The 25,770-nt window shown below is 39.8% G+C and overlaps 1 protein-coding gene across 1 annotated transcript in view; it reads left to right on the top strand.

The window, feature by feature from the left end:
* UBR1 (ubiquitin protein ligase E3 component n-recognin 1) overlaps positions 1 to 25,770 on the top strand; it is a 154,691-nt gene that overhangs the window by 126,258 nt on the left and 2,663 nt on the right. The window contains exons 44-46 of the mRNA XM_068963839.1: positions 1,225 to 1,302; positions 21,182 to 21,352; positions 23,944 to 24,045. Coding sequence (XP_068819940.1) covers positions 1,225 to 1,302; positions 21,182 to 21,352; positions 23,944 to 24,045 — 351 coding nt within the window. The remainder of the gene's footprint in view (positions 1 to 1,224; positions 1,303 to 21,181; positions 21,353 to 23,943; positions 24,046 to 25,770) is intronic.

Below are 25,770 nucleotides of genomic sequence, written 5' to 3' on the forward strand. Positions count from 1 at the left end.
GAGGCAGTAGTATTCACATCACCAAGAAGGGTTTAAAAGATGAGTACATATTTTAGAACTGCTAGTCTCACAAAAGTCATTATGCGTCTGTTAGACATCTGCTGTTTCCCCAGCTTGGTACGAAATTAACATTACTCCTGGAGAGTTAAAAGATACATAACACATACAGGTTTTGGTCATAGGTAGTTTATAGTCTTAGTTATATTCATAAATTCAAGAGATAAGATAAAGTGTAATAATATATGGAATCTGCTGTTAATGCTAATAGAAAGTTAAAGAGTAAATATTCTTAATGATAAAAGTTTAGCTTTAGAGGAGATAATTTTTGCTGCACACAGAAGGAATTACAGAATTTGAACTGATTGAGGTCTAAGGAGAGAATTTCATATTCGTATTATTTCAGATGACCTTTATATGAAATAATAATTTCCTGTTATTCAAATGACCTTTCCCAGGGCATACATGCAAGGCTTTTGTTGTGTTAGTATGGTGAGAATGAAAAATAATACTTGCAAACATGAATTAGGTACTAAGTATATTATGTTATGCTTCAATATCTAATTGAGTTCTCAACAGCCCTTTGATGTTCCTTGATAACTGTTATTCATATTTAACATTTTTTCAATCAGCATGAGTATTTGATGTTTCTCTCCTCACCCCACCCGCTAACAAAATGTGTTACTAAATTGATAGTCTACCTTATGACTGAGGGAGCATAATATATTTATTCTCAGTTTACAGACCAGCAAATACAGGATTAGGTTCAATGGCTTGTCGAGTGTCAGAATCTAGGATTTGTAACTGGGCCTGTTTGATTTCAAAGATTGTGTTCTTAACTGCTACTTTATATTACTTCCTAGACAGTATAGAAATAATAGAACAACTTAGTCTTAGGAAATTGTAGGAGTTGGATTTGGAAAGGAAACCTGCTGATGAAAGATCTGGAATTCAAGACTGAAAAGTTTGGATAAATCTAGTCTACAGTGGAAATTACTACAGATTGCAAAAATGAATCCCTAAGTAAGTTTTTTGTTTTGTTTTTAGCTGTGCCACGTGGCAGGATCTTAGTGCCCTAACCAGGGATTGAACCTGTGCCTCCTGCAGTAGAAGCAGGACCACCAGGGAATTTTTCTCTCATTATTTTTAAAACATTCATCCTTCTATTACTTGGTCTGTTTTTGACCTAGGCTTATTTCCTCACTGCCATTTACATTATATTTCTAGGTACCCTAGAAAAAGAAATAGTTTGATAGAGCTTCCTGATGACTATAGCTGCCTCCTAAATCGAGCTTCTCATTTCAGGTAAGAAGAAATTTTGTTTTTTCCTTGAGCTTGCATTTGGTAAATACCACCACTAGCAAATTTTAATTGATGAAAAAGTCACATAACATACAATTTTGTATACTTCATTGGCATTTCAGTTCAGTCGCTCAGTTATGTCCGACTCTTTGCGATCCCATGAATTGCAGCATGCCAGGCCTCCCTGTCCATTACCAACTCCCGGAGTTCACTCAAACTCACGTCCATTGAGTTAGTGATGCCATCCAGCCATCTCATCCTCTGTTGTCCCCTTCTCCTCCTGCCCCCAAACCCTCCCAGCATCAGTCTTTTGCAATGAGTCAGCTCTTCGCATGAGGTGGCTAAAGTACTGGAGTTTCAGCTTTAGCATCAGTCCTTCCAAAGAACACCCAGGACTGATCTCCTTTAGAATGGACTGGTTGGATCTCCTTGCAGTCCAAGGGACTCTCAAGAGTCTTCTCCAACACCACAGTTGAAAAGCATCAATTCTTCGGCTCTCAGCTTTCTTTACAGTCTAACTCTCACATCCATACATGACCACAGGAAAAACCATAGCCTTAACTAGACGGACCTTGGTTGGCAAAGTAATGTCTCTGCTTTTGAATATGCTATCTAGGTTGGTCATAACTTTCCTTCCAAGGAGTAAGCGTCTTTTAATTTCATGGCTGCAATCACCATCTGCAGTGATTTTGGAGCCCCCCAAAATAAAGTCTAACACTGTTTCCACTGTTTCCCCATCTTTCCCATGAAGTGATGGCACCAGATGCCATGATCTTTGTTTTCTGAGTGTTGAGCTTTAAGCCAACTTTTTCACTCTCCTGTTTCACTTTCATTAAGAGGCTTTTTAGTTCCTCTTCACTTTCTGCCATAAGGGTGGTGTCATCTGCATATCTGAGGTTATTGAGATTTCTCCCAGCAGTCTTGATTCCAGCTTGTGCTTCTTCCAGTCCAGCGTTTCTCATGATGTACTCTGCATATAAGTTAAATAAGCAGGATAACAATATACAGCCTTGACGTACTCCTTTTCCTATTTGGAACCAGTCTATTGTCCATGTCCAGTTCTAACTGTTGCTTCCTGACCTGCATACATGTTTCACAAGAGGCAGGTCAAGTGGTCTGGTATTCCCATCTCTTTCAGAATTTTCCACAGTTTATTGTGATCCACACAGCCAAAGGCTTTGGTATATTCAATAAAGCAGAAATAGATGTTTTTCTGGAACTCTCTTGCTTTTTCCATGATCCAGTGGATGTTGGCAATTTGATCTCTGGTTCCTCTGCCTTTTCTAAAACCAGCTTGAACATCTGGAAGTTCACGGTTCATGTATTGCTGAAGTCTGGCTTGGAGAATTTTGAGCATTACTTTACTAGCATGTGAGATGAGTGCAATTGTGTGGCAGTTTGAGCATTCTTTTGCATTGCCTTTCTTTGAGATTGGAATGAAAACTGACCTTTTCCACTCCTGTGGCCACTGCTGAGTTTCCAAATTTGCTGGCATATTGAGTGCAGCACTTTGACAGCATCATCTTTTAGGATTTGAAATAGCTCAACTGGAATTTCATCCCCTCCACTAGTTTTGTTTGTAGTGATGCTTTCTAAGGCCCACTTGACTTTCCATTCCAGGATGTCTGGCTCTAGGTGAGTGATCACATCATTGTGATTATCTGGGTTGTGAACATCTTTTTTGTACAGTTCTTCTGTGTATTCTTGCCACCTCTTCTAAATATCTTCTGCTTCTGTTAGGTCCATACCATTTCTGTCCTTTATCGAGCCCATTTTTGCATGAAATGTTCCCTTGGTATCTCTAATTTTCTTGAAGAGATCTCTAGTCTTTCCCATTCTGTTGTTTTCCCCTATTTCTTTGCATTGATCGCTGAAGAAGGCTTTCTTATCTCTCCTTGCTATTCTTTGGAACTCTGCATTCAGATGCTTATTCTCTTCTTTTCACAGCTATTTGTAAGGTCTCTGCAGACAGCCATTTTGCCTTTTTGCATTTCTTTTCCATGGGGATGGTCTTTGATCCCTGTCTTCCTTACAATGTCACGAACCTCCATACATAGTTCATCAGGCACTCTGTCTATCAGATCTCCTCCCTTAAGTCTATTTCTCACTTCCACTGTATAATCATAAGGGATTTGATTTAGGTCATACCTGAATGGCCTAGTGTTTTTCCCCACTTTCTTCAATTTAAGTCTGAATTTGGCAATAAGGAGTTCATTATCTGAGCCACAGTCAGCTCCCGGTATTGTTTTTGCTGACTGTATAGAGCTTCTCCATCTTTGGCTGCAAAGAATATGATCAGTCTGATTTCAGTGTTGGCCATCTAGTGATGTCCATGTGTAGAGTCTTCTCTTGTGTTGTTGGAAGAGGGTGTTTGCTATAACCAGTGCGTTCTCTTGGCAAAACTCTATTAGCCTTTGCCCTGCTTCATTCCGTATTCCAAGGCCAAATTTGCCTGACTTCCTACTTTTGCATTCCAGTCCCCTATAATGGAAAGGACATCTTTTTGGGGTGTTAGTTCTAAAAGGTCTTCATAGATCCGTTTCAACTTCAGCTTCTTCAGCATTACTGGTTGGGGCATAGACTTGGATTACTGTGATATTGAATAGTTTGCCTTAGAAACGAACAGAGTTCATTCTGTCATTTTTGAGATTGCATCCAAGTACTGCATTTTGGACTCTTTTGTTAACCATGATGGCTACTTCATTTCTTCTAAGGGATTCCTGCCCATAGTAGTAGATAAAATGGTCATCTGAGTTAAATTCACCCATTCCAGTCCATTTTAGTTCACTGATTCCTAGAATGTCGACGTTCACTCTTGCTATCTCTTGTTTGACCACTTCCAATTTGCCTTGATTCATGGACCTAACATTCCAGGTTCCTATGCAATATTGCTCTTTACAGCATCGGACCTTGCTTCTATCACCAGTCACATCCATAACTGAGTATTGTTTTTGCTTTGGCTCCATCACTTCATTCTTTCTGGGGTTATTTCTCCACTGATCTCCAGTAGCATATTGGGCACCTACCAACCTGGGAAGTTCCTCTTTCAGTATCCTATCATTTTGCCTTTTCATACTGTTGATGGGGTTCTCAAGGCAAGAATACTGAAGTGGTTTGCCATTCCCTTCTCCAGTCAGACCACATTCTGTCAGACCTCTCCACCATGACCCGCCCATCTTGGGCGGCCCCTCAGGGCATGGCTTAGTTTCATTGAGTTAGACAAGGCTGTGGTCCATGTGATTAGATTGACTAGTTTTCTGTGATTATGGTTTCAGTGTGTCTGCCCTCTGATGCCCTCTTGCAATACGTACTATCATACTTGGGTTTCTCTTACCTTGGGTGTGGAGTATCTCCTCACGGCTGCTCCAGCAAAGCGCAGCCACTGCTCCTTACCTTGGATGAGGGGTATCTCCTCACCGCGGCCCCTCCTCACCTTGATCATGGAGTAGCTCCTCTCGGCCCTCCTGCGCCCGTGCATTTAGTGTATTACTAATACTGTGCAGTAACTATTTCTCTGTAGTTCCCAAACATTTTTAGCACACCAGAGAAAAACCTTGCATCCACTAAGTAATCATTCCCCATCCCATTCTTTCCCAGTTCCCTAATAACTGATAATCTGCTTTCTATCTCCATGGATTTGCCTATTCTGGATACATTATATAAGAGGAATCATGCAATCTGTGACCTTTTGTGTCTGGACTTTTTCAATTAACATCCCTTTAAGGTTCATCCAAGTTGTAGGATGTATCAGTATTTCATTTCTTTCTTGGCTAAATAATCCATTGTATGTGTATACCAAAATTTATTAATCCATCCATTGATGAGCATTTAGGGTTTTTCCCTCTTTAGACTGTTATGAACAATGCTACTATAAACATTCATGTGCAAGTTTCTGGTCGGACATATATTTTAATTTTTTTAGGGTATAGAAAAATCTCTTTCTTCCTGATAACTTCTCCCCTCTTCATATTGTTGAAATCACAGACTTAACATTCTTATACACTGTGTGCCTGTTAACATAGATTTCTAATGATTGTTTTATGTATTTGCCTTTTAAATCATACAGGCAACAAAAAGAAGTTTTGTATCAAAAATTACAATAATATTAGCTTTTATGATAGCTTTTTTTACCTTTACCAGTTATCTGTTTTTTACCTTCAAGTTACCTTTTGTGTTCTTTTGCTTTACCATGAAGAACTCTCTCTAGAATTTCTTGTAGGACAGACCTGCTAACAGTGAACTAGTGTGGAAATGTCTTAATTTCTTCCTTATTTTTATTTTTTTAATATAAACTTATTTATTTTAATTGGAGGCTAATTACTTTACAATATTGTATTGGTTTTGCCATACATTGACATGAATCCGCCACGAATGTACATGTGTTCCCGTTCTGAACCCCCATCCCACCTCCCTCCCCATCCCATCCCTCTGGGTCATCTCAGTGCACCAGCCCTGAGCATCCTGTATCATGCATCGAACCTGGACTGGCAATTCGTTTCACATATGATAATATACATTTCAACGCCATTTTCCCAAATCACCCACCCTCGCCCTCTCCCACAGAGTCTAAAAGACTGTTCTATACATCTGTGTCTCTTTTGCTATCTTACATACAGGGTTATCGTTACCATCTTTCTAAATTCCATATATATGTGTTAGTATACTGTATTGGTGTTTTTCTTTCTGGCTTACTTACTTTCTGGCTCACTGTGTATAATAGGCTGCAGTTTCATCCACCTCATTAGAACTGATTCAAATGTATTCTTTTTAATGGCTGAGTAATACTCCATTGTGTATATGTACCACAGCTTTCTTATCCATTCATCTGCTGATGGACATCTAGGTTGCTTCCATGTCCTGGCTATTATGAACAGTGCTGCGATGAACTTTGGAGTACATGTGTCTCTTTCAATTCTGGTTTCCTCGGTGTGTATGCCGAGCAGTAGGATTGCTGGGTTGTATGGCAGTTCTATTTCCAGTTTTTTAAGGAACCTCCACACTGTTCTCTATAGTGGCTGTACTAGTTTGCATTCCCACCAGCAGTGTAAAAGTGTTCCCTTTTCTCCACACTCTCTCCAGCATTTATTGCTTGTAGACTTTCGGATAACAGCCATTCTGACTGGTGTGAAATGGTAGCTCAATGTGGTTTTGATTTGCATTTTTCTGATAATGAGTGATGTTGAGCATCTTTTCATGTGTTTGTTAGCCATCTGTATGTCTTCTTTGGAGAAATGTCTGTTTAGTTCTTTGGCCCATTTTTTGATTGGGTCGTTTATTTTTCTGGAATTGAGCTGCAGGAGTTGCTTGTATATTTTTGATATTAGTTGTTTGTTGCTTAGTTGAAATTAAGTTGCTTCATTTGCTATTATTTTCTCCCATTCTGAAGGCTGTCTTTCCACCTTGCTTATAGTTTCCTTTGTTGAGCAGAAGCTTTGAATTTTAATTAGGTCCCATTTGTTTATTTTTGCTTTTATTTCCAATATTCTGGGAGGTGAGTCATAGAGGATCCTGCTGTGATATATGTTGGAGAGTGTTTTGCCTATGTTCCCCTCTAGGAGTTTTATAGTTTCTGGTCTTACATTTAGATCTTTAATCCATTTTGAGTTTATTTTTGTGTCTGGTGTTAGAAAGTGTTCTAGTTTCATTCTTTTACAAGTGGTTGACTAGTTTTCCCAGCACCACTTGTTAAAGAGATTGTCTTTTCTCCATTGTATATTCTTGCCTCCTTTGTCAAAGATAAGATGTCCACAGGTGTGTGGATTTATCTCTGGGCTTTCTATTTTGTTCCATTGATCTATATTTCTGTCTTTGTGCCAGTACCATACTGTCTTGATGACTATGGCTTTGTAGTGTAGCCTGAAATCAGACAGGTTGATTCCTCCAGCTCCATTCTTCTTTCTCAAGACTACTTTGGCTATTCAGGGTTTTTTGTGTTTCCACACAAATTGTGAAATTATTTGTTCAAGCTCTGTGAAAAATACCGTTGGTAGCTTGATAGGGATTGCACTATATCTATAGATTGCTTTGGGTAGTATACTCATTTTCACTATATTGATTCTTGCAATTCACGAACACGGTATATTTCTCCATCTATTAGTGTCCTCTTTGATTTCTTTCACCAGTGTTTTATAGTTTTCTGTATATAGGGCTTTTGTTTCTTTAGGTAAATATATTCCCAAGTATTTTATACTTTTCATTGCAATGGTGAATGGAATTGTTTCCTTAATTTCTCCTTCTCTTCTCTCATTATTAGTGTATAGGAATGCGAGGGATTTCTGTGTGTTGATTTTATGTCCTGCAACTTTACTATATTCATTGATTAGCTCTAGTAATTTTCTGGTGGAGTCTTTAGGGTTTTCCATGTAGAGGATCATGTCATCTGCAAATAGTGAGTTTTACCTCTTCTTTTCCAATTTGGATTCCTTTTATTTCTTTTTCTGCTCTGATTGCTGTGGCCAAAACTTCCAAAACTATGTTGAATAGTAGTGGTGAGAGTGGGCACCCTTGTCTTGTTCCTGACTTTAAGGGAAACGCTTTCAAATTTTCACCATTGAGGATAATACTTGCTGTGGGTTTGTCATATATAGCTTTTATTATTTTGAGGTATGTTCCTTCTATTCCTGCTTTCTGGAGGGTTTTTTATCACAAATGGATGTTGAATTTTGTCAAAGGCTTTCTCTGCATCTATTGATATAATCATATGGCTTTTATTTTTCAATTTGTTAATGTGGTGTATAACATTAATTGATTTGCGGATATTGAAGAATCCTTGCATCCCTGGGATAAAGCCCACTTGGTCAGGATGTATGATCTTTTTGATGTGTTGTTAGATTCTGATTGCTAGAATTTTGTTAAGGATTTTTGCATCTATGTTCATCAGTGATATTGGCCTGTAGTTTTCTTTTTTGTGTGGCATCTTTGTCAGGTTTTGGTATTACGGTGATGATGGCCTCATAGAATGAGTTTAGAAGTTTACCTTCCTCTGCAATTTTCTGGAAGAGTTTGAGTTGGATAGGTGTTAGCTCTTCTCTAAATTTTTGGTAGAATTCAGCTGTGAAGCCATCTGGTCCTGGGCTTTTGTTTGCTGGAAGATGTCTGATTACAGTTTCAATTTCCATGCTTGTGATGGGTCTGTTAAGATTTTCTATTTCTTTCTGGTTCAGTTTTGGAAAGTTGTACTTTTCTAAGACTTTGTCCATTTCTTCCAAATTGTCCATTTCATTGGCATATAATTGCTGATAGTAGTCCCTTATGATCCTTTGTATTTCTGTGTTGTCTGTTGTGATCTCTCCATTTTCATTTCTAATTTTATTGATTTGATTTTTCTCCCTTTGTTTCTTGATGAGTCTGGCTAATGATTTGTCAATTTTATTTATCCTCTCAAAGAACCAGCTTTTGGCTTTGTTGATTTTTGCTTTGGTCTCTTTTGTTTCTTTTGGATTTATTTTTGCCCTAATTTCTAAGATTTCTTTCCTTCTACTAACCTTGCAAGGAGATCCAGCCAGTCCATTCTGAAGGAGATCAGCCCTGGGATTTCTTTGGAAGGAATGATGCTAAAGCTGAAACTCCTGTACTTTAGCCACCTCATGCGAAGTTGACTCATTGGGAAAGACTCTGATGCTGGGAGGGATTGGGGGCAGGAGGAGAGGGGGACGACAGAGGATGAGATGGCTGGATGGCATCACTGACTCGATGGACGTGAGTCTAAGTGAACACTGGAAGTTGATGATGGACAGGGAGGCCTGGCATGCTTTGATTCACGGGGTTGCAAAGAGTCGGACACCACTGAGCAACTGAACTGAACTGAACTGAACTGAACTAACCCTGGGGTTCTTCATTTCTTCCTTTTCTAGTTGCTTTAGGTGTAGAATTAGGTTATTTATTTGACTTTTTTCTTGTTTCTTGAGGTATGCCTGTATTGCTATGAACCTTCCCCTTAGCACTGCTTTTACAGTGTCCCACAGGTTTTGGGTTGTTGTGTTTTCATTTTCATTTGTTTCTATGCATATTTTGATTTATTTTTTTATTTCTTCTGTGATTTGTTGGTTATTCAGCAGCGTGTTGTTCAGCCTCCATATATTGGAATTTTTAATAGTTTTTCTCCTGTAATTGAAATCTAATCTTACTGCATTGTGGTCAGAGAAGATGCTTGGAATTATTTCAGTTTTTTTGAATTTACCAAGGCTAGATTTATGTCCCAGGATGTGATCTATCCTGGTGAAGGTTCCGTGTGTGCTTGAGAAAAAGGTGAAATTCATTGTTTTGGGGTGAAATATCCTATAGATATCAATTAGGTCTAACTAGTCTATTGTATCATTTAAAGTTTGTGTTTCCTTGTTAATTTTCTGTTTAGTTGATCTATCCATAGGTATGAGTGGGGTATTAAAGTGTCCCACTATTATTGTGTTATTGTTAATTTCCCCTTTCATACTTGTTAGCATTTGTCTTACATTTTGCAATGCTCCTATGTCGGGTGCATATATATTTATAATTGTTATATCTTCTTCTTGGATTGATCCTTTGATCATTATGTAGTGTCCTTCTTTGTCTCTTTTCACAGCCTTTGTTTTAAAGTCTATTTTATCTGATATGAGTATTGCTACTCCTGCTTTCTTTTGGTCTCTATTTGCATGGAATATCTTTTTCCAGCCCTTCGCTTTCAGTCTGTATATGTCCCTTGTTTCAAGGTGGGTCTCTTGTAGACAGCATATATAGGGGTCTTGTTTTTGTATCCATTCAGCCAGTCTTTGTCTTTTGGTTGGCGCATTCAAATCATTCACATTTAAGGTAATTATTGATAAGTATGATCCTGTTGCCATTTACTTTATTGTTTTGGGTTCAAGTTCATACACCCTTTCTGTGTTTCCTGTCTAGAGAAGATCCTTTAGCATTTGTTGGAGAGCTGGTTTGGTGGTGCTGAATTTTCTCAGCTTTTGCTTGTCTGTAAAGCTTTTGATTTCTCCTTCATATTTGAATGAGATCCTTGCTGGGTACAGTAATCTGGGCTGTAGGTTATTTTCTTTCATCACTTTAAGTATGTCCTACCATTCCCTCCTGGCCTAGAGTTTGGAGTTTCTGTTGAAAGATCAGCTGTTATCCTTATGGGAATCCCCTTGTGTGTTATTTGTTGTTTTTCCCTTGCTGCTTTTAACATTTGTTCTTTGTGTTGATCTTTGTTAATTTGATTAATATGTGTCTTGGAGTGTTTCACCTTGGGTTTATCCTGTTTGGGACTCTGGGTTTCTTCGACTTGGGTGATTATTTCCTTCCCCATTTTAGGGAAGTTTTCAACTGTTATCTCCTCAAGTATTTTCTCATGGTCTTTCTTTTTGTCATCTTCTTCTGGGACTCCTATGATTCGAATGTTGGGACGTTTAACATTGTCCCAGGGGGTCTCTGAGATTGTCCTCATTTCTTTTAATTCATTTTTCTTTTTTCCTCTCTGCTTCATTTATTTCTACCATTCTATTTTCTACCTCACTTTTCCTATCTTCTGCCTCTGTTATTCTACTGTTAGTTCCCTCCAGAGTGTTTTTGATCTCATTTATTGCATTATTCATTATATATTGACTCTTTTTTATTTCTTCTAGGTCCTTGTTAAACCTTTCTTGCATCTTCTCAATCCTTGTCTCCAGGCTATTTATCTGTGAGTCCATTTTGTTTTCAAGATTTTAGATCATTTTCACTATCATTATTCGGAATTCTTTATCAGGTAGATTCCCTCTCTCTTCCTCTTTTGTTTGGTTTGGTGGGCATTTATCCTGTTCCTTTACCTGCTGGGTATTTCTCTGCCTCTTCATCTTGTTTATATTGCTGTGTTTTGGGTGGCCTTTCTGTATTCTGGCAGTTTGTGGAGTTCTCTTTATTGTGGAGTTTCCTCGCTGTGGGCGGGGTTGGACAGGTGGCTTGTCAAGGTTTCCTGGTTAGGGAAGCTTGTGTTAGTGTTCTGGTGGATGGAGCTGGATTTCTTCTCTCTGGAGTGCAATGAAGTGTCCAGTAATGAGTTATGAGATGTCAGTGGGTTTTGTGTGACTTTGGGCAGCCTGTATATTGAAGCTGGGCTATATTCCTGTGTTTCTGGAGAATTTGCATGGTATATCTTGTTCTGGAACTTGTTGGCCCTTGAGTGGTGCTTGGTTTCAGTGTAGGTGTGGAGGCGTTTGATGAGCTCCTGTCAATTAATGTTCCCTGGAATCAGGAGTTCTCTGGTGTTCTCAGGATTTGGACTTAAGCCTCCTGCCTCTGGTTTTCAGTCTTATTCTTACAGTAGCCTCAAGACTTCTCCATCTATACAGCACCAATGATAAAACATCTAGGTTAAAGATGAAAAGTTTCTCCACAGTGAGGGACACCCAGAGAGGTTCACAGAGTTACATGGAGAAGAGAAGAGGGAGAAGGGAGATAGAGGTGACCAGGAGGAGAAGAGGGGGCATCAAAGAGGAGAGAGCAAGCTAGCCAGTAATCACTTCCTTATGTGCTCGCTATGTGCTCCTTATGTGCTCTGAGTCTGGACCACTCAGAGATGTTCTCGGAGTTATACAGAGAAGAGAAGAGGGAGGAAGGAGACAGAGGGGATGAAGTGAGGAACCAAAAAGAGAGAGACAGATCCAGCCAGTAATCAGTTCCCTAAGTATTCTCCACCGTTCGAAACACACAAAGAGATTCACAGAGTTGGGTAGAGAAGAGAAGAGGGAGGGAGGAGATAGAGGCAACCTGGTGGAGAAAAAGGAGAGTCCAAAGGGGGAGAGAGCAGTCAAGCCAGTGATCTCGCTCCCAAGTAAAAATGGGTGCTGAAGATTAGGTTCTTAAAGGTACAAAATTGATAACAAATACCAGAAAGCAAAGATTACAAATCTAGAGTAGAGGTTAGATTCTCAAAAATATTAAAGAAAAAAACAAAGTCACAAAAATTATAAAATATATATATATGAAGTTTGCTTTAAAAAATAGGGTCTTTTTTTTTTTGCAAAGTAACAGTAGGTTATAATGGAGAAAGCAATGTACCAAAGTACCAGTCCTGTACTCTTGCCTGGAAAATCCCAGGGACAGGGGAGCCTGGTGGGCTGCCATCTATGGGGTTGTACAGAGTCGGACACGACTGAAGTGTCTTAGCAGCAGCAGCAGCAATAGGTGATAAAAATGAAAATTAAAGAAGTAATAGAGGACTTAAAAAATTTTTTAAGTTTTTTTTTTTAATTTAAAGAATGATAATGGTAAAAATATATCTAGGGCTTTGGTGGTGTTGTGGACAGTATGGGGTTAGTTCATTTTCAGATAGTTCCTTGATCCAGCTTATACTTCTCAAGATCTATAGGCCCCTTCCTATGTAGTTAGTGCTAACTACAGGGTTTTAATCTATTGCACCTGTTACTTCCAAGGCAGTTCCCTGTTTATTTTAGCTGCTTCTGTTTGCTGGTCTCGTCAGTGTCTAATTTCCGCCCTGACACAAGGGGGCGGTGGTGGACACTTTTTTAGGCTCACTTGTTCAGTCGTGCTGTGGGGAGGGAGGAACACTGCAACAAATGACACTGGCGTGTGCTCTGGTGTGTGCTCACAGTGTCTCGGCCACACTGGGTTTTCCCCCGCTCATGGTGTGTGTGCTTTCCCTGTCTACACTGCTTAGGTTGCTCTGAGGCCAGCCCTGGGTTGTATGCACTTCCCAGGTCTAAACCACTCAGGTTCAGGTACTTGGGTACTCCACAAGGCGCAGACTCGGTTGGGCCTGTGTTTTGTGCCCTTCCCAGGTCCGAGCAGTTCAGGTGACCAGGTACTTGGCGAGCGTGGTCACTGTGACTTATCTCCTCCCCCGTCCCTGCTGCTTGGTGTTCTGGGTGTACAACCGGTGCACCTTCTCAGGTGTGCTGTGTGTCTCTTCTGAGAGCTGATCTCTAGCTGCGACCCTCCCAGTGGATGTTGACCATCCAGAATCCCAAGAAGTCTTGGTTAGCAACAAAGCCTGCTTGCAGTTTGGTAGATGATGCCTTTTTATGGCCACGATTACCCCTTTCCACCTCTGGCTGCCCTCGCCTGCCTGTCTCCGGTGGGGGATGGACGGGTCCACAGCCAGCTAGCTCTGCTCAGTCCTTTGTTCTGTGAGCAGGCCTGGCGGTGTCTTAGGTTAGGGCTTTTCGTGGGATAGCTATCCCACAGTCTGGTTTTCTATCTCAATTTAGTTCCCTCAGATTGCCCTCAGGGCATTCATGCTCCCCCTGCCCCCGCCGTGCTTACTCTAAGCAATGCAGCCGGCGCCTCCCTTCCCAGCCCCTGCTTGCTAGTGGCGGATGCGGGCATCTGCACTGCTTCTCTACTGGTAGTTACCTTTGGGCACATAATCTGTGGGGTTTCATTATTTATTTATTTTTCCTCCCAGTTATGTTGCCCTCTGAGGTTCCAAGGCTCACCACAGACTCACCAGAGTGTTTCCTGGTGTTTGGAAACCTCTTTTTTAAGACGGCCTTACCCGGATGGATCTCCTTCCCTACCTCTTTGTCTTTCCTTTTATCTTTTATATTTTTTCCTACCTCCTTTTGAAGACAATGGGCTGCTTTTCTGGGTGCCTGATGTCCTCTGCCAGCACTCAGAACTTGTTTTGTGAACTCAGCATTCAAATGTTCTTTTGATGAATTTGTAGGGGAGAAAGTGGTCTCCCCATCCTATTCCTCCACCATCTTAGGACCACCTCTCTTCCTTATTTTTAAAAGATTGTTCTTGCCCAATATCAGATTCTTGGTTGATAGTTTTTTTAGTTTGACCACATTAAATGTATCATCATACTATTTTCTAGCCTCCATGGTTCCTGATGAGAAACCAGCAGTTTATTTTATTGAGGATCTCTTGTATGGGATAAGTTGCGTCTCTTTAGCTGCTTTCAAACTTCTCTTTGTCCTGGCTTTTAACAGTTTGGTTGTAACGTGCCTAAGTGTGGATCTCTGAATTTATCCTGCTTATAATTCAGTTTGATTTTTGGATGTGTAGACTCATATATTTCAACAAATTTGGGAAGTTGTTAGCCATTATTAGTATTTCTTCAAATTTTCTTTCCTCTCTATTTATCTTGGACTTCTGTAATGCATGTGTATATTGGTATGCTTGATGGTGTTCCATTAATGCCTTAGGCTCTGTTCCTTTTTCTTCATCCTTTTTTATTGGTCTGTTCCTCTGACTCCATGATTTCAATTGCCCTGCCTTAAAATTCACTAGGAACCTACAGAGGAGCCTGGAATTGGATAGGAACCTGGAATGTTAGGGCCATGAATCAAGGCAAATTGGAGGTAGTCAAACAGGAGATGGCAAGAGTCAACATCGACATTTGAAGAATCAGTGAAATAAAATGGACTGGAATGGGTGAATTTAACTCAGATAACTATTATATCTACTACTGTGGGCAAGAATCCCTTAGAAAAAAATGGAGTAGCCATCATAGTCAACAAAAGAGTCCAAAACATAGTACTTGGATGCAATCTCAAAAATGACAGAATGATCTCTGTTTGTTTCCAAGGCAAACCATTCAATATCACAGTAATCCAAGTCTATGCCCCGACCAGTAATGCTAAAGAAGCTGAAGTTGAAACGGTTCTATGAAGACCTACAAGACCTTCTAGAACTAACACCCCAAAAAGAAGTCCTTTCATGATAGGGGACTAGAATACAAAAATAGGAAGTCAAGAAATACCTGAAGTAATGGGCAAGTTTGGCCTTGGAGTACAGAATGAAGCAGGGCAGAGGCTAATAGAGTTTGCCAGGAGAACGCACTGGTCATAGCAAATACCCTCTTCCAACAACACAAGAGAAGACTGTACACATGGACATCACCAGATGGTCAATACTGAAATCAGATTGATTATATTCATTGCAGCCAAAGATGTAGAAGCTCTATACAGTCAACAAAAACAAGACCAGGAGCTGACTGTGGCTCAGATCATGAACTCCTTATTATCAAATTCAGACTTAAATTGAAGAGAGTATGGAAAGCCACTAGACCATTCAGGTATGACCTAAATCAAATCCCTTACAATTATACAGTGGAAGTGACAGATAGATTCAAGGGATTAGATCTGATAGAGAGAGTGCCTGAAGAACTATGGATGGAGGTTCGTGACATGTACAGGAGGCAGGGATCAAGACCATCCCCAAGCAACAGAAATGCAAAAAGGCAAAATGGCTGTCTGAGGAGGCCTTACAAATACCTGTGTAAAGAAGTGAAGTGAAAGGCAAAGGAGAAAAGGAAATATATTCCCATTTGAATGCAGAGTTCCAAAGAATAGCAAGGAGAGAAAGCCTTCCTCAGCAATCAATGCAAAGAAATAGAGGAAAACAATAGAATGGGAAAGACTAGAGATCTCCTCAAGAAAATCAGAGATACAAAGGGAATATTTCATGCAAAGATGGGCACAATAAAGGCCAGAATGGTATGGACCTAACGGAAGCAGCAGATATTAAGAAGAAGTGGCAAGAATACACAGAAGAACTGTACAAAAAAGATCTTCACGACCAAGATAATCACGATGGTGTGATCACCAACCTACAGCCAGACATCCTGGAATGGGAAGTCCAGTGGGCCTTAGAAAGCATCACTACAAACAAAGCTAGTGGAGGTGATGAAATTCCAGTTGAGCTATTTCAAATCCTAAAAGATGATGCTGTGAAAGTGCTGCATTCAATATGCCAGCAAATTTGGAAAACTCAGCAGTGGCCACAGGACTGGAAAAGGTCAGTTTTCATCCCAATCCCAAAGAAAGGCAATGCCTAAGAATGCTCAAACTACTACACAATTGCACTCATCTCACATGCTAGCAAAGTAATGCTCAAAATTCTCCAAGCCCGGCTTTAGCAATACGTGAACCGTGAACTTCCAGATGTTCAAGCTGGTTTTAGAAAAGGCAGAGGAACCAGAGCTCAAATTGCCAACATCTGCTGGATCATGGAAAAAGGAAGAGAGTTCCAGAAAAACATCTATTTCTGCTTTATTGACTATGCCAAAGCCTTTGACTGTGTGGATCGCAATAAACTGTGGAGAATTCTGAAAGAGATGGGAATACCAGACCACCTGACCTGCCTCTTGAGAAACCTGTATGCAGGTCAGGAAGCAATAGTTAGAACTGGACATGGAACAACAGACTGGTACTAAATGGGAAAAGGACTTTATCAAAGCTGTATATTGTCACCCTGCTTATTTAACTTATATGCAGAGTACATCATGTGAAATGCTGGACTGGATGAAGCATAAGCTGGAATCAAGATTGCTGGGAGAAATACCAATAACCTCAGATATGCAGATGACACCACCCTTATGGCAGAAAGTGAAGAAGAACTAAAGAGCCTCTTGATAAAAGTGAAAGAGAAGAGTGAAAAAGTTGGCTTAAAACTCAACATTCAGAAAACTAAGATCATGGCATCTGGTCCCATTACTTCATGGCAAATAGATGGGTAAACAGTGGAAACAGTGATAGACTTTATTTTGAGGGGCTGCAAAAACTGCAGATGGTGACTGCAGCCATGAAATTAAAAGATGCTTGCTCCTTGGAAGTAAAGTTATGAACAACCTAGACAGCATATTCAAAAGCAGAGACATTACTTTGCAACAAAGGTCCATCTAGTTGAAGCTGTGGTTTTTCCAGTGGTCATGTATGGATGTGAGAGTTGAACTGTAAAGAAAGCTGAGCACCAAAGAATTGATGCTTTTGAACTGTGGTGTTGGAGAAGACTCTTGAGAGTCCCTTGGACTGCAAGGAGATCCAATTAGTCCATCCTAAAGGAAATCAGTCCTGAATGTTCATTGGAAGGACTGATGTTGAAGCTGAAACTCCAGTACTTTGGCCACCTGATGCAAAGAACTGACTCACTGGAAAATACCCTGATGTTGGGAAAGATTGAAGGTGGGAGGAGAAGGGGACGACAGAGGATGAGATGGTTGGATGGCATCGCCAACTCAGTGGACATGAGTTTGAGTAAATTCCGCGAGTTAGCGATGGACAGGGAGGCCTGGCATGTTGCACTTCATGGGGTCGCAAAGAGTTGGACACGACTGAGTGACTGACCGAGCTGAAAATTTACTCTTTCTTCTGCATGCTTCTATATGCTATTCAACCTCTTTGGAAGCTTTTAATTTCTGCTATTGTACTTTTCCATTTGTTTCCTTTTTATAATTTCTTTTTACTGATATTCCCTATTCTTTCATATATTTTCCTAATTTCCTTAGTTTTTTTTTTTTTTAAATCAATGGTTTCTTTCAAAGAGCATATTTAAGAGAGTTAAAGTCTTTGTTTTTAGTGTGTTGGGCTTCCTTAGGGATAATTTCTGTCAATCTCTTTTTTTTCCTATGAGTGGTCCATACTTTTTCATTTCTTTGTAAGTTTTGTTGAGTATGGGACATTTTGAGTATTGTGATGTAATAACTCTGGAAATTAGAGACCCCCACCCATCCTAGGAACTGCCATTGTTGCTTGGTAAAGGCTATAGTTATATTTGTTTTAGTCTTTTCCAAGCCTTTTTTGCAAAGACTCTACTCATTGTTGTGTGTTCTGGAACTGGAATCTCTGTTCCATTATCTCTGTGGTCAGCCAGTAACTGACAGAGATTTCCTTAAATGCCTGGATCCAGTAAGGAAAAAAAAAGAGAATGAAAAATATAGACTGTTTTGCCTCTTTAAATCCTCTCTACTATCATCATCATCAAGAAAGCTGCTTCAGCCCATGGGAGTTGAAACAATGGCCAGTCCCTGTGCCAGCCCCTCAGTGAACTGCCAGGCAAAATTAAGCTTACAACCCTAATTTTTTGAGGACAAGGTCCTTCTTGTCCACCTTGGCAGCAACACACTGCACCATAATTGAGGGCAGCCACCCCCATAGCTACCTGCTGTGGAGCTTGGGAATAAGGATGGTAATCTCTATCTAAAATGCCAAAATTCACTGAAAGTTACCAGCCTCTTTTCTGTCAGGCACTCCTTGGGCACTGCAAGTGTTTGTCCAGACTCAGTTCCCAAAATAATTGCTTCAGACAGTTCTTAAACCAGATTAATAGTTGTTCTGGTAGAGGAACCACACTGTTCTCAGCTTTGCAAGCAAGTAACACTCTTGGAAATATCTTTTATACATGTGTTTTTAGACACTGTTTTCCATGTAATACACTGTGGTGACCATACTCATGCACTGAAATAACACTGAAGAACTTATTTTTTTTTTCCAAACACAATCTTATATGGAAGCTCAGTATTATATAACAGTAATTATAACAGTAAAACAGATAACCCTGTGATTCAGATTTAATCCTGGGTACTGGGAAGAGGAGTACACTCCTTTCTTGGCACCATGTTCCTCCTACCTCAATCAGAGTAAACACTATTCTAAAGCAGTGTTTCTCAAACTTTTTTTTATCTTCTTCTTCCCTTTCACTGATCACTTCCAAATCAAAAAAATACTGTTTGATAAAGACTAGTGAGAAGCAGTATAAACAAGTTACATTATAGTCATTGCTAATAACCATATGTAAATTACCTGTTAGTTACTTCTGTAAGAGAACAACATGAGCTTAAACCCATATTTCTATATGATAAAAGTATGTTCTATAAAGTTAACAGTAATTTTCACTTTGTAATTACCATCTTTAATATGATGCAAGTTATTTGACTAGCATAAGATGAAGAACAGCACACCACCAGTGAAATGTCACTGAATGGAGAAATCAAATTCATATCTACTTTAGCCATTGGTTTCTGAATATTTCATAATGCAATCATGGTGCACATCCTGAAAATAATGAGCCAAAGTTACTATTGATGCAGTTATGTATCCTTGATGCTCCAGTGGCATTACACACAACACCCATAGCAAATCAAACATGAAACTAGCAGTAACTTATAATTAAAAGGCAAGAATCTCAGTAGCCTGAAAATCAAAGCCTGTTCAAGACTCAGTTGATAATGTACCATTAACAAAGTGTCCTTTCCCCAAACTGCAGAAATTCCAGAGCTCAGTTGGGTGTTTTATAATATTCCCAAGCATTGTACAATAACTAAACTTCTTAGTAAACCTAGTTAGGTCTCTCACTAAACATAAATAACTCTCAAATTTAAGGATACCAATTAGTAATTCCAGGTAACTGCCTCTATCTGTAAGGTGACTTATTAGTAGTCTTTAGTTATATGTTAAGTAACTTGCTGTCACTTGAAGGAACCAAAGGGAGAGGTTGCATTTTAGGGTCATCTTAAGGGCTTGAAGAGCCCTTCTTTGGCCTGCTCTGAGAATCACAGCCCTACAGGATGACTAATGAAATTGTCTTACTTAGTTATAACCATTGCTTTGAGCCATACAGCCAGGGGATATAACTGGCCCAGCCGGAGCTTGGGCAGCCCATTGCTCAGCCTCTATTCCCAGCTAGAATTTACTTCAATATCAGCTTCCTTGCTGCTTGTCTCATGCAGATTAAAGTCAGCCAACTAAAGAAGTGGTTGTATCACTTAACCTCTCAGCCCTTGAAAAATTAGCTGGATGATTTCAAAGATTGCACCAAGATCTAAATTCAGTGATTGTCCTAATCTTAGGGCTGCATTGGTACCACAGAGGTCCAGTGAATAAATGTTGGCTTCATTCAAGAGTGTCATGCAGTTGGCTCTTAGGCAGATCTGAGAAGAATGTTAATCATTAATCCAAGTGAAGATTCTCCTGGGTGATATTAGATATTATTGGTTTCAAGTAAAAATGAAAATAAATATTATGCTCTCTTCCAGTTTTATTTTTACTACCAGTTTTCATTAAAACTGAATCATTTCTAGGTAGAAGTGTGGCTGCTCAGTGACTGTTTTAGGCATCATCCCCATTTTCCTCTATAGGATAGAGTTCAGCCATTCTGTGCTAAATGTGAAAGAAAATGCTGGCTTTATCCAAAAAGAGCAACATACTGGAAGTGAAACTAATCCCCACATCTGTAGGAGACAGGAATGGGATACCTGTGCACAGAGTCCCGCTGCTCCTGTGTAGACAATGGTGGTTTTTGTATCTTGCCTAAGACACTGGACTTCAGAGATAAATTGTTAATACCCTAATAAAAATTTGTGTTGGTGCTCTTTATTCTAACCCAACTGTGGGCATCACTAGATCTCTCCTGGGGTTGCATTTATTTCTTGCTGTGCAAATTGATGTTTGCTTTAGATCCATTATATAGCAGATAGGAATATAAAACTCTCCCTTTCAGAGATAGCAATTATCATTTTAATATAGAGTGATAGACCCCTTAGGGGTCATTTATAGCAAACATCTGGCATATCACTGTGCTAAATGGCCAAATCTCATAGTACTACTTACTTAGTTCAAGCAAGTCAGCTTTGTTACTTTTTCCTTCCAAAGACTTGGCTGTGTTTCTGGGTTGGAAGGTGCCTCAACACAAAGACTGGGTCTCCCCTTTTCAAGCCTAAAGATCTTAATACTCCAAAGAAGTGGAGGAAATGTGTTCAAACCCTTACTAAAAATTGTGGGTAAAACAACTGCCACAACATTAGGGACACAAACTTGACACAATCCAGAGGGGGGAAATTGGCTATAAATCAGTCATGTCAAATGAAGACTCAATTCTCTAAATGCATCTCAATCTCAAGGCATATTTAATTGCCAGACTCTGGGAAATCACCAGAACCCTGCATATTCAAAAGTAAAAATTTCTTACTATGGATTAATCAGAAGACTTTGTTGTCTTAAGGAGAAATATTAAAGAAGAATCATCTAATTAAATGTTTCCTTGTCTTTTAGAGCTTGCTTCACTGCAAAGCTGCAAGTGCCGAAAACACTGCTAATACATCTGAAACACTGCTAAATATTATATATCCGTTGCTAACTGATTATCTTGCTTTTATTGTTTCTCCATCATATTAAATGCTTTCTTCCCTTTTGAGGTGCCCACGGTCTGCAGATGATGAGCGAAAGCACCCTGTCCTCTGTCTTTTCTGCGGAGCCATACTGTGTTCTCAGAACATTTGCTGCCAAGAAGTCGTGAATGGGGAAGAGGTGGGAGCTTGCATTTTTCATGCACTTCACTGTGGTGCTGGAGTCTGCATTTTCCTAAAGTAAGTAGGATGCTTCATAATGAACTTAGGGAATTTGAGTCCAGTCTAGAGGCCATTATGGCAGGACAGTATGTTGATAGGATATGATCTGTCAGAAGTTAGAGCACAGACTTGTTATTCACATGCAATTGAAATAGTTTTAAAAATTAGTTAAAAAATAGGAATCTATTCACATTTTTATTATTTGTGGAAAACCTTAAATATGAAACTTTATATTGATTATTCTGCTATTGTGTAAAACTCAGGTAGAGTGAAAGAGTTCAGAGTCTTAAAACTTAAATTTTCAAAGGACATGTAAATTGTTACTTTATATTGTTCTTTGAACGTTTTAATTTTCTTCACTTTCTTCTGTCAATCAACCATTGTTTCCCCTGGTGTATTAGCAAATGACTGAGAACAGACGAGTAATCTCTCATATCTATGAAAGAAGAGTGCAAGTTCCTGAGAGAGAGAGAGAATTCAAAGTCTATGGCATGTGCTTTTTCTCTCCATTCTCTCCATGTAATATAGTTTCTGTTTACATAAACCCAAACATCTCACACACTGGGGAATATATAATCACTGCTTCTCAGCATCTGTTGGAACAAGGGGAATAAGTGCATGGAAGCCAAGTTCAAACATCTATTTTCTTTTAGGAAATCTACAGCAAGTCACCCTCTACCTATTCCAGCCGTTTATTTTATCATTTCTCTCTAGAGAACTTCAGTTCAGTTCAGTCACTCAGCCACGTCCGACTCTTTGCAACCCCATGAATCACAGCACGCCAGGCCTCCCTGTCCATCACCAACTCCCACAGTTCACTCAGACTCGCGTCCCATCGAGGCAGTGATGCCATCCAGCCATCTCATCCTCTGTCGTCCCCTTCTCCTCCTGCCCCCAATCCCTCCCAGCATCAAAGTCTTTTCCAATGAGTCAACTCTTCACATGAGGTGGCCAACTCTTCTCCATGAGGAGTTTGAGCTTTAGCATCATTCCTTCCAAAGAAATCCCAGGGTTGATCTCCTTCAGAATGGACTGGTTGGATCTCCTTGCAGTCCAAGGGACACTCAAGAGTCTTCGCCAACACCACAGTTCAAAAGCATCAATTCTTTGGCACTCAGCCTTCGTTATAGTCCAACTCTCACATCCATACATGACTACTGGAAAAACCATAGCCTTGACTAGATGGACCTTAGTTGGCAAAGTAATGTCTCTGCTTTTGAATATGCTGTCTAGGTTGGTCATAACTTTTCTTCCAAGGAGTAAGTGTCTTTTAATTTCATGGCTGCAATCACCATCTGCAGTGATTTTGGAGCCCAAAAAAATAAAGTCTGACACTTTCCACTGTTTCCCCATCTATTTCCCATGAAGTGATGGGACCAGATGCCATGATCTTCGTTTTCTGAATGTTGAGCTTTAGGCCAACTTTTTCACTCTCCTCTTTTACTTTGATCAAGAGGCTTTTTAGTTCTTCTTCACTTTCTGCCATAAGGGTGGTGTCATTTGCATATCTGAGGTTCTTGATATTTCTCCCTGCAATCTTGAATCTAGCTTGTGCTTCTTCCAGCCCAGCATTTCTCATGATGTACTCTGCATATAAGTTAAATAAGCAGGGTGAGAATATACAGCCTTGACGTACTCCTTTTCCTATTTGGAACCAGTCTGTTGTTCCATGTCCAGTTCTAACTGTTGCTTCCTGACCTGCATACATGTTTCACAAGAGGCAGGTCAGGTGGTCTGGTATTCCCATCTCTTTCAGAATTTTCCACAGTTGATTGTGATCCACACAGTCAAAGGCTTTGGTATATTCAATAAAGCAGAAATAGATGTTTTTCTGGACCTCTCTTGCTTTTTCGATGAACCAGTGGATGTTGGCAATTTGATCTCTGGTTCCTCTGCCTTTTCTAAAACCAGCTTGAACATCAGGAAGTTCACGGTTCAAGTATTGCTGAAGCCAGGCTTGGAGAATTTTGAGCATTCCTTTACTAGTGTGTGAGATGAGTGCAATTGTGCGGTAGTTTGAGCATTCTTTGGCATTCCCCTACGCAAACATTATTTTTATTTTTCCATTTCTCTGCTCTCAGAGTCCCAGGTATCTTCAAGGTTGCAGTGGTTCTGTATAATGTATACTCTTAGAGGCTGGCTCTAACCAGAAAAGGCATGACACTTCCATAGATGACCTTCTTTCTGGCCCAGGGTTATCAGACTAGGAGATGTGGTTCTGTTCTTTGGTTAAGTTCCCTCTCCCACCTCCAGGTCATAGATCAGGAAAGAGGGCAGAAACAACCCTAGCCACTATTTTCCAGGGTACCTATGGTTCAAACAGGATACCCTTCTTCCTCTCTTCAGTATATTTAGTCAGTACTACTGGCTGACCCCATTTCCCTAAATCCATGGATCCTTTCCCATAGCATCAACAAAAATAGCAGTGTTCATTTTCTTTTATTTAGACAAACACAATTTAGTCTACTTGTCTATGTTTATATTATCTTTATACTGAATTCCTAACAAGACACCTGTGGCCATTTCTTTTCTCTAGATTAACTGATGCAATGCCTGTTATTTGCATACATGCACTTCCTAATATTCCTGTCATTTGTTTTGTCCTTCAGAATCAGAGAGTGTAGAGTGGTCCTGGTTGAAGGTAAAGCCAGAGGCTGTGCCTATCCAGCCCCTTATTTAGATGAATATGGAGAAACAGATCCTGGCCTGAAGTAAGTTTTTTTTTTTTTAGTTTTACTCACGTTATTGTACATGGATGGTAGCAGGTCTTTAAACACAAAAGCTAGTGTTACATATTGAGAGAGATTTTAAATAGCAATAAGTTGAAAATGTTAAATATCATGCTATCCTAAATGTAACAAATAATTTTCAACAACTTTGTGCTTCTCCAAAATTTGAGGGTAGGGTCTTCCCTGGTGGTCCAGTGGCTAAGACTCCCCACTTCCACTACAGGGGACACAGGTTTGATCCCTGCTCAGGGAACTAAGATCCTGTATGCCATGTGGAGGCCCAAAAAAAACACAGAAAACAAATTGAGGGTAATAACTTCTCCAAAATTTTTAGACCCAAGTCATCCTAAAATTTGAATTCTCTATTATTTTTAATCAGCCTTTCTTTAGAATTACCTAAAAGGTTTAATTGATGTTGATATATAAAAGAAAAAAAATCCATGGTGTCCAGGGAAGGAGCTTGGTTTAAAATGGATATTCATAGTTCAATACTTGAAACTTTCTATTAGCCAGCTATGTCAGCCTCCTTTGTTCCCAAGCATTAGCAAAAATACTTAGAATCCTGAAATTTTCTATATCCTTCACTGATGTTAACAACTGGAGTACCACCCATGGGTATGAGAAAAAAAAAGTAGATAAAGGTTAGATCCCCTTACCATAAACTGTCTCTCTTTGTTTAACTGGAAGTTTGTTCTTTTGAAGTGTATTACTCAATATGAATTGGCTTTTTAAATGAGGTTTGGAATTTCTTTGTTCATACAGGAAATTGTTTTTATTGTAACAGCTTTTAACCTGTATAGAGAAGGTCTTTGGATTCAGAAAGAAAAATGCTGGGTGGTGAAAGTAGTTAATGATTGAAGATAGGTCTGAGTTGTTCCAGGAAGGTGTGAAGAAGCAGAATTTTTAAATTAGTTAGGTGATATGAAACTACTCAACCAGATGAGACATGTGAGTACCTCAAGGCTGAGAATCTCACAGTTTTCCTTCATTGGCAATAGCCAAACTTCAGTCATTTTGGATTAGTTGTTATACAGTGTTACAAACTGTGTGAATGAGGCCAAAAAGCCATTAAAGGCCCACTTAGGCTAGCAACTCAAAATTGAGTAGAACTGCGTCAAGTTATAAACCTTTCTGGCGACTTAAATGAGGTCCCATAATGCCCACGGTATGTGAAAGTGTTAGTCACTCAGTAGTGTCCAACTCTTTGTGACCCAGTGAACTGTAGCCTGCCAGGCTCCTCTGTCCCTGGAATTTTCTAGGCATGAATACTTGAGCGGGTAGCCATTCCCTTCTCCAGGGAATATCCCCAACTCAGGGACCCAACCCAGGTCTTCTGCATTGCAGGCAGATTCTTTACCATATAAGCCACCAGGTAAACCCAAATGTATTTGGTCTTTCCTAGCACAATGCATACATGCTTAGTCATGTCCAAATGTTTGTGACCCCATGGAGTGTAGCCTACCAGGCTCTTCTGTCCACGGGATTCTCCAGGCAAGAATACTGGACTGGGTTTCCATTTTCTATTCCAGGGGACCTTCCTGACCCAGGGATCAAACCTGAGTGTCCTGCATCTCCTGCATTGCAGGCAGATTCTTTACCACTGAGTCACCTGGTATATTTGACCTATTTTTCTGAATCAAGGAGTAGGTGTCTGCTTCATTAGCCAAGTGACTGATCCAGGTCATAGTGATCAGTGTTGAAGGGAAA

The sequence above is a fragment of the Capricornis sumatraensis genome, chromosome 2, assembly GCF_032405125.1.
Source record: "Capricornis sumatraensis isolate serow.1 chromosome 2, serow.2, whole genome shotgun sequence".
Classification (NCBI taxonomy): Eukaryota; Metazoa; Chordata; class Mammalia; order Artiodactyla; family Bovidae; genus Capricornis; species Capricornis sumatraensis.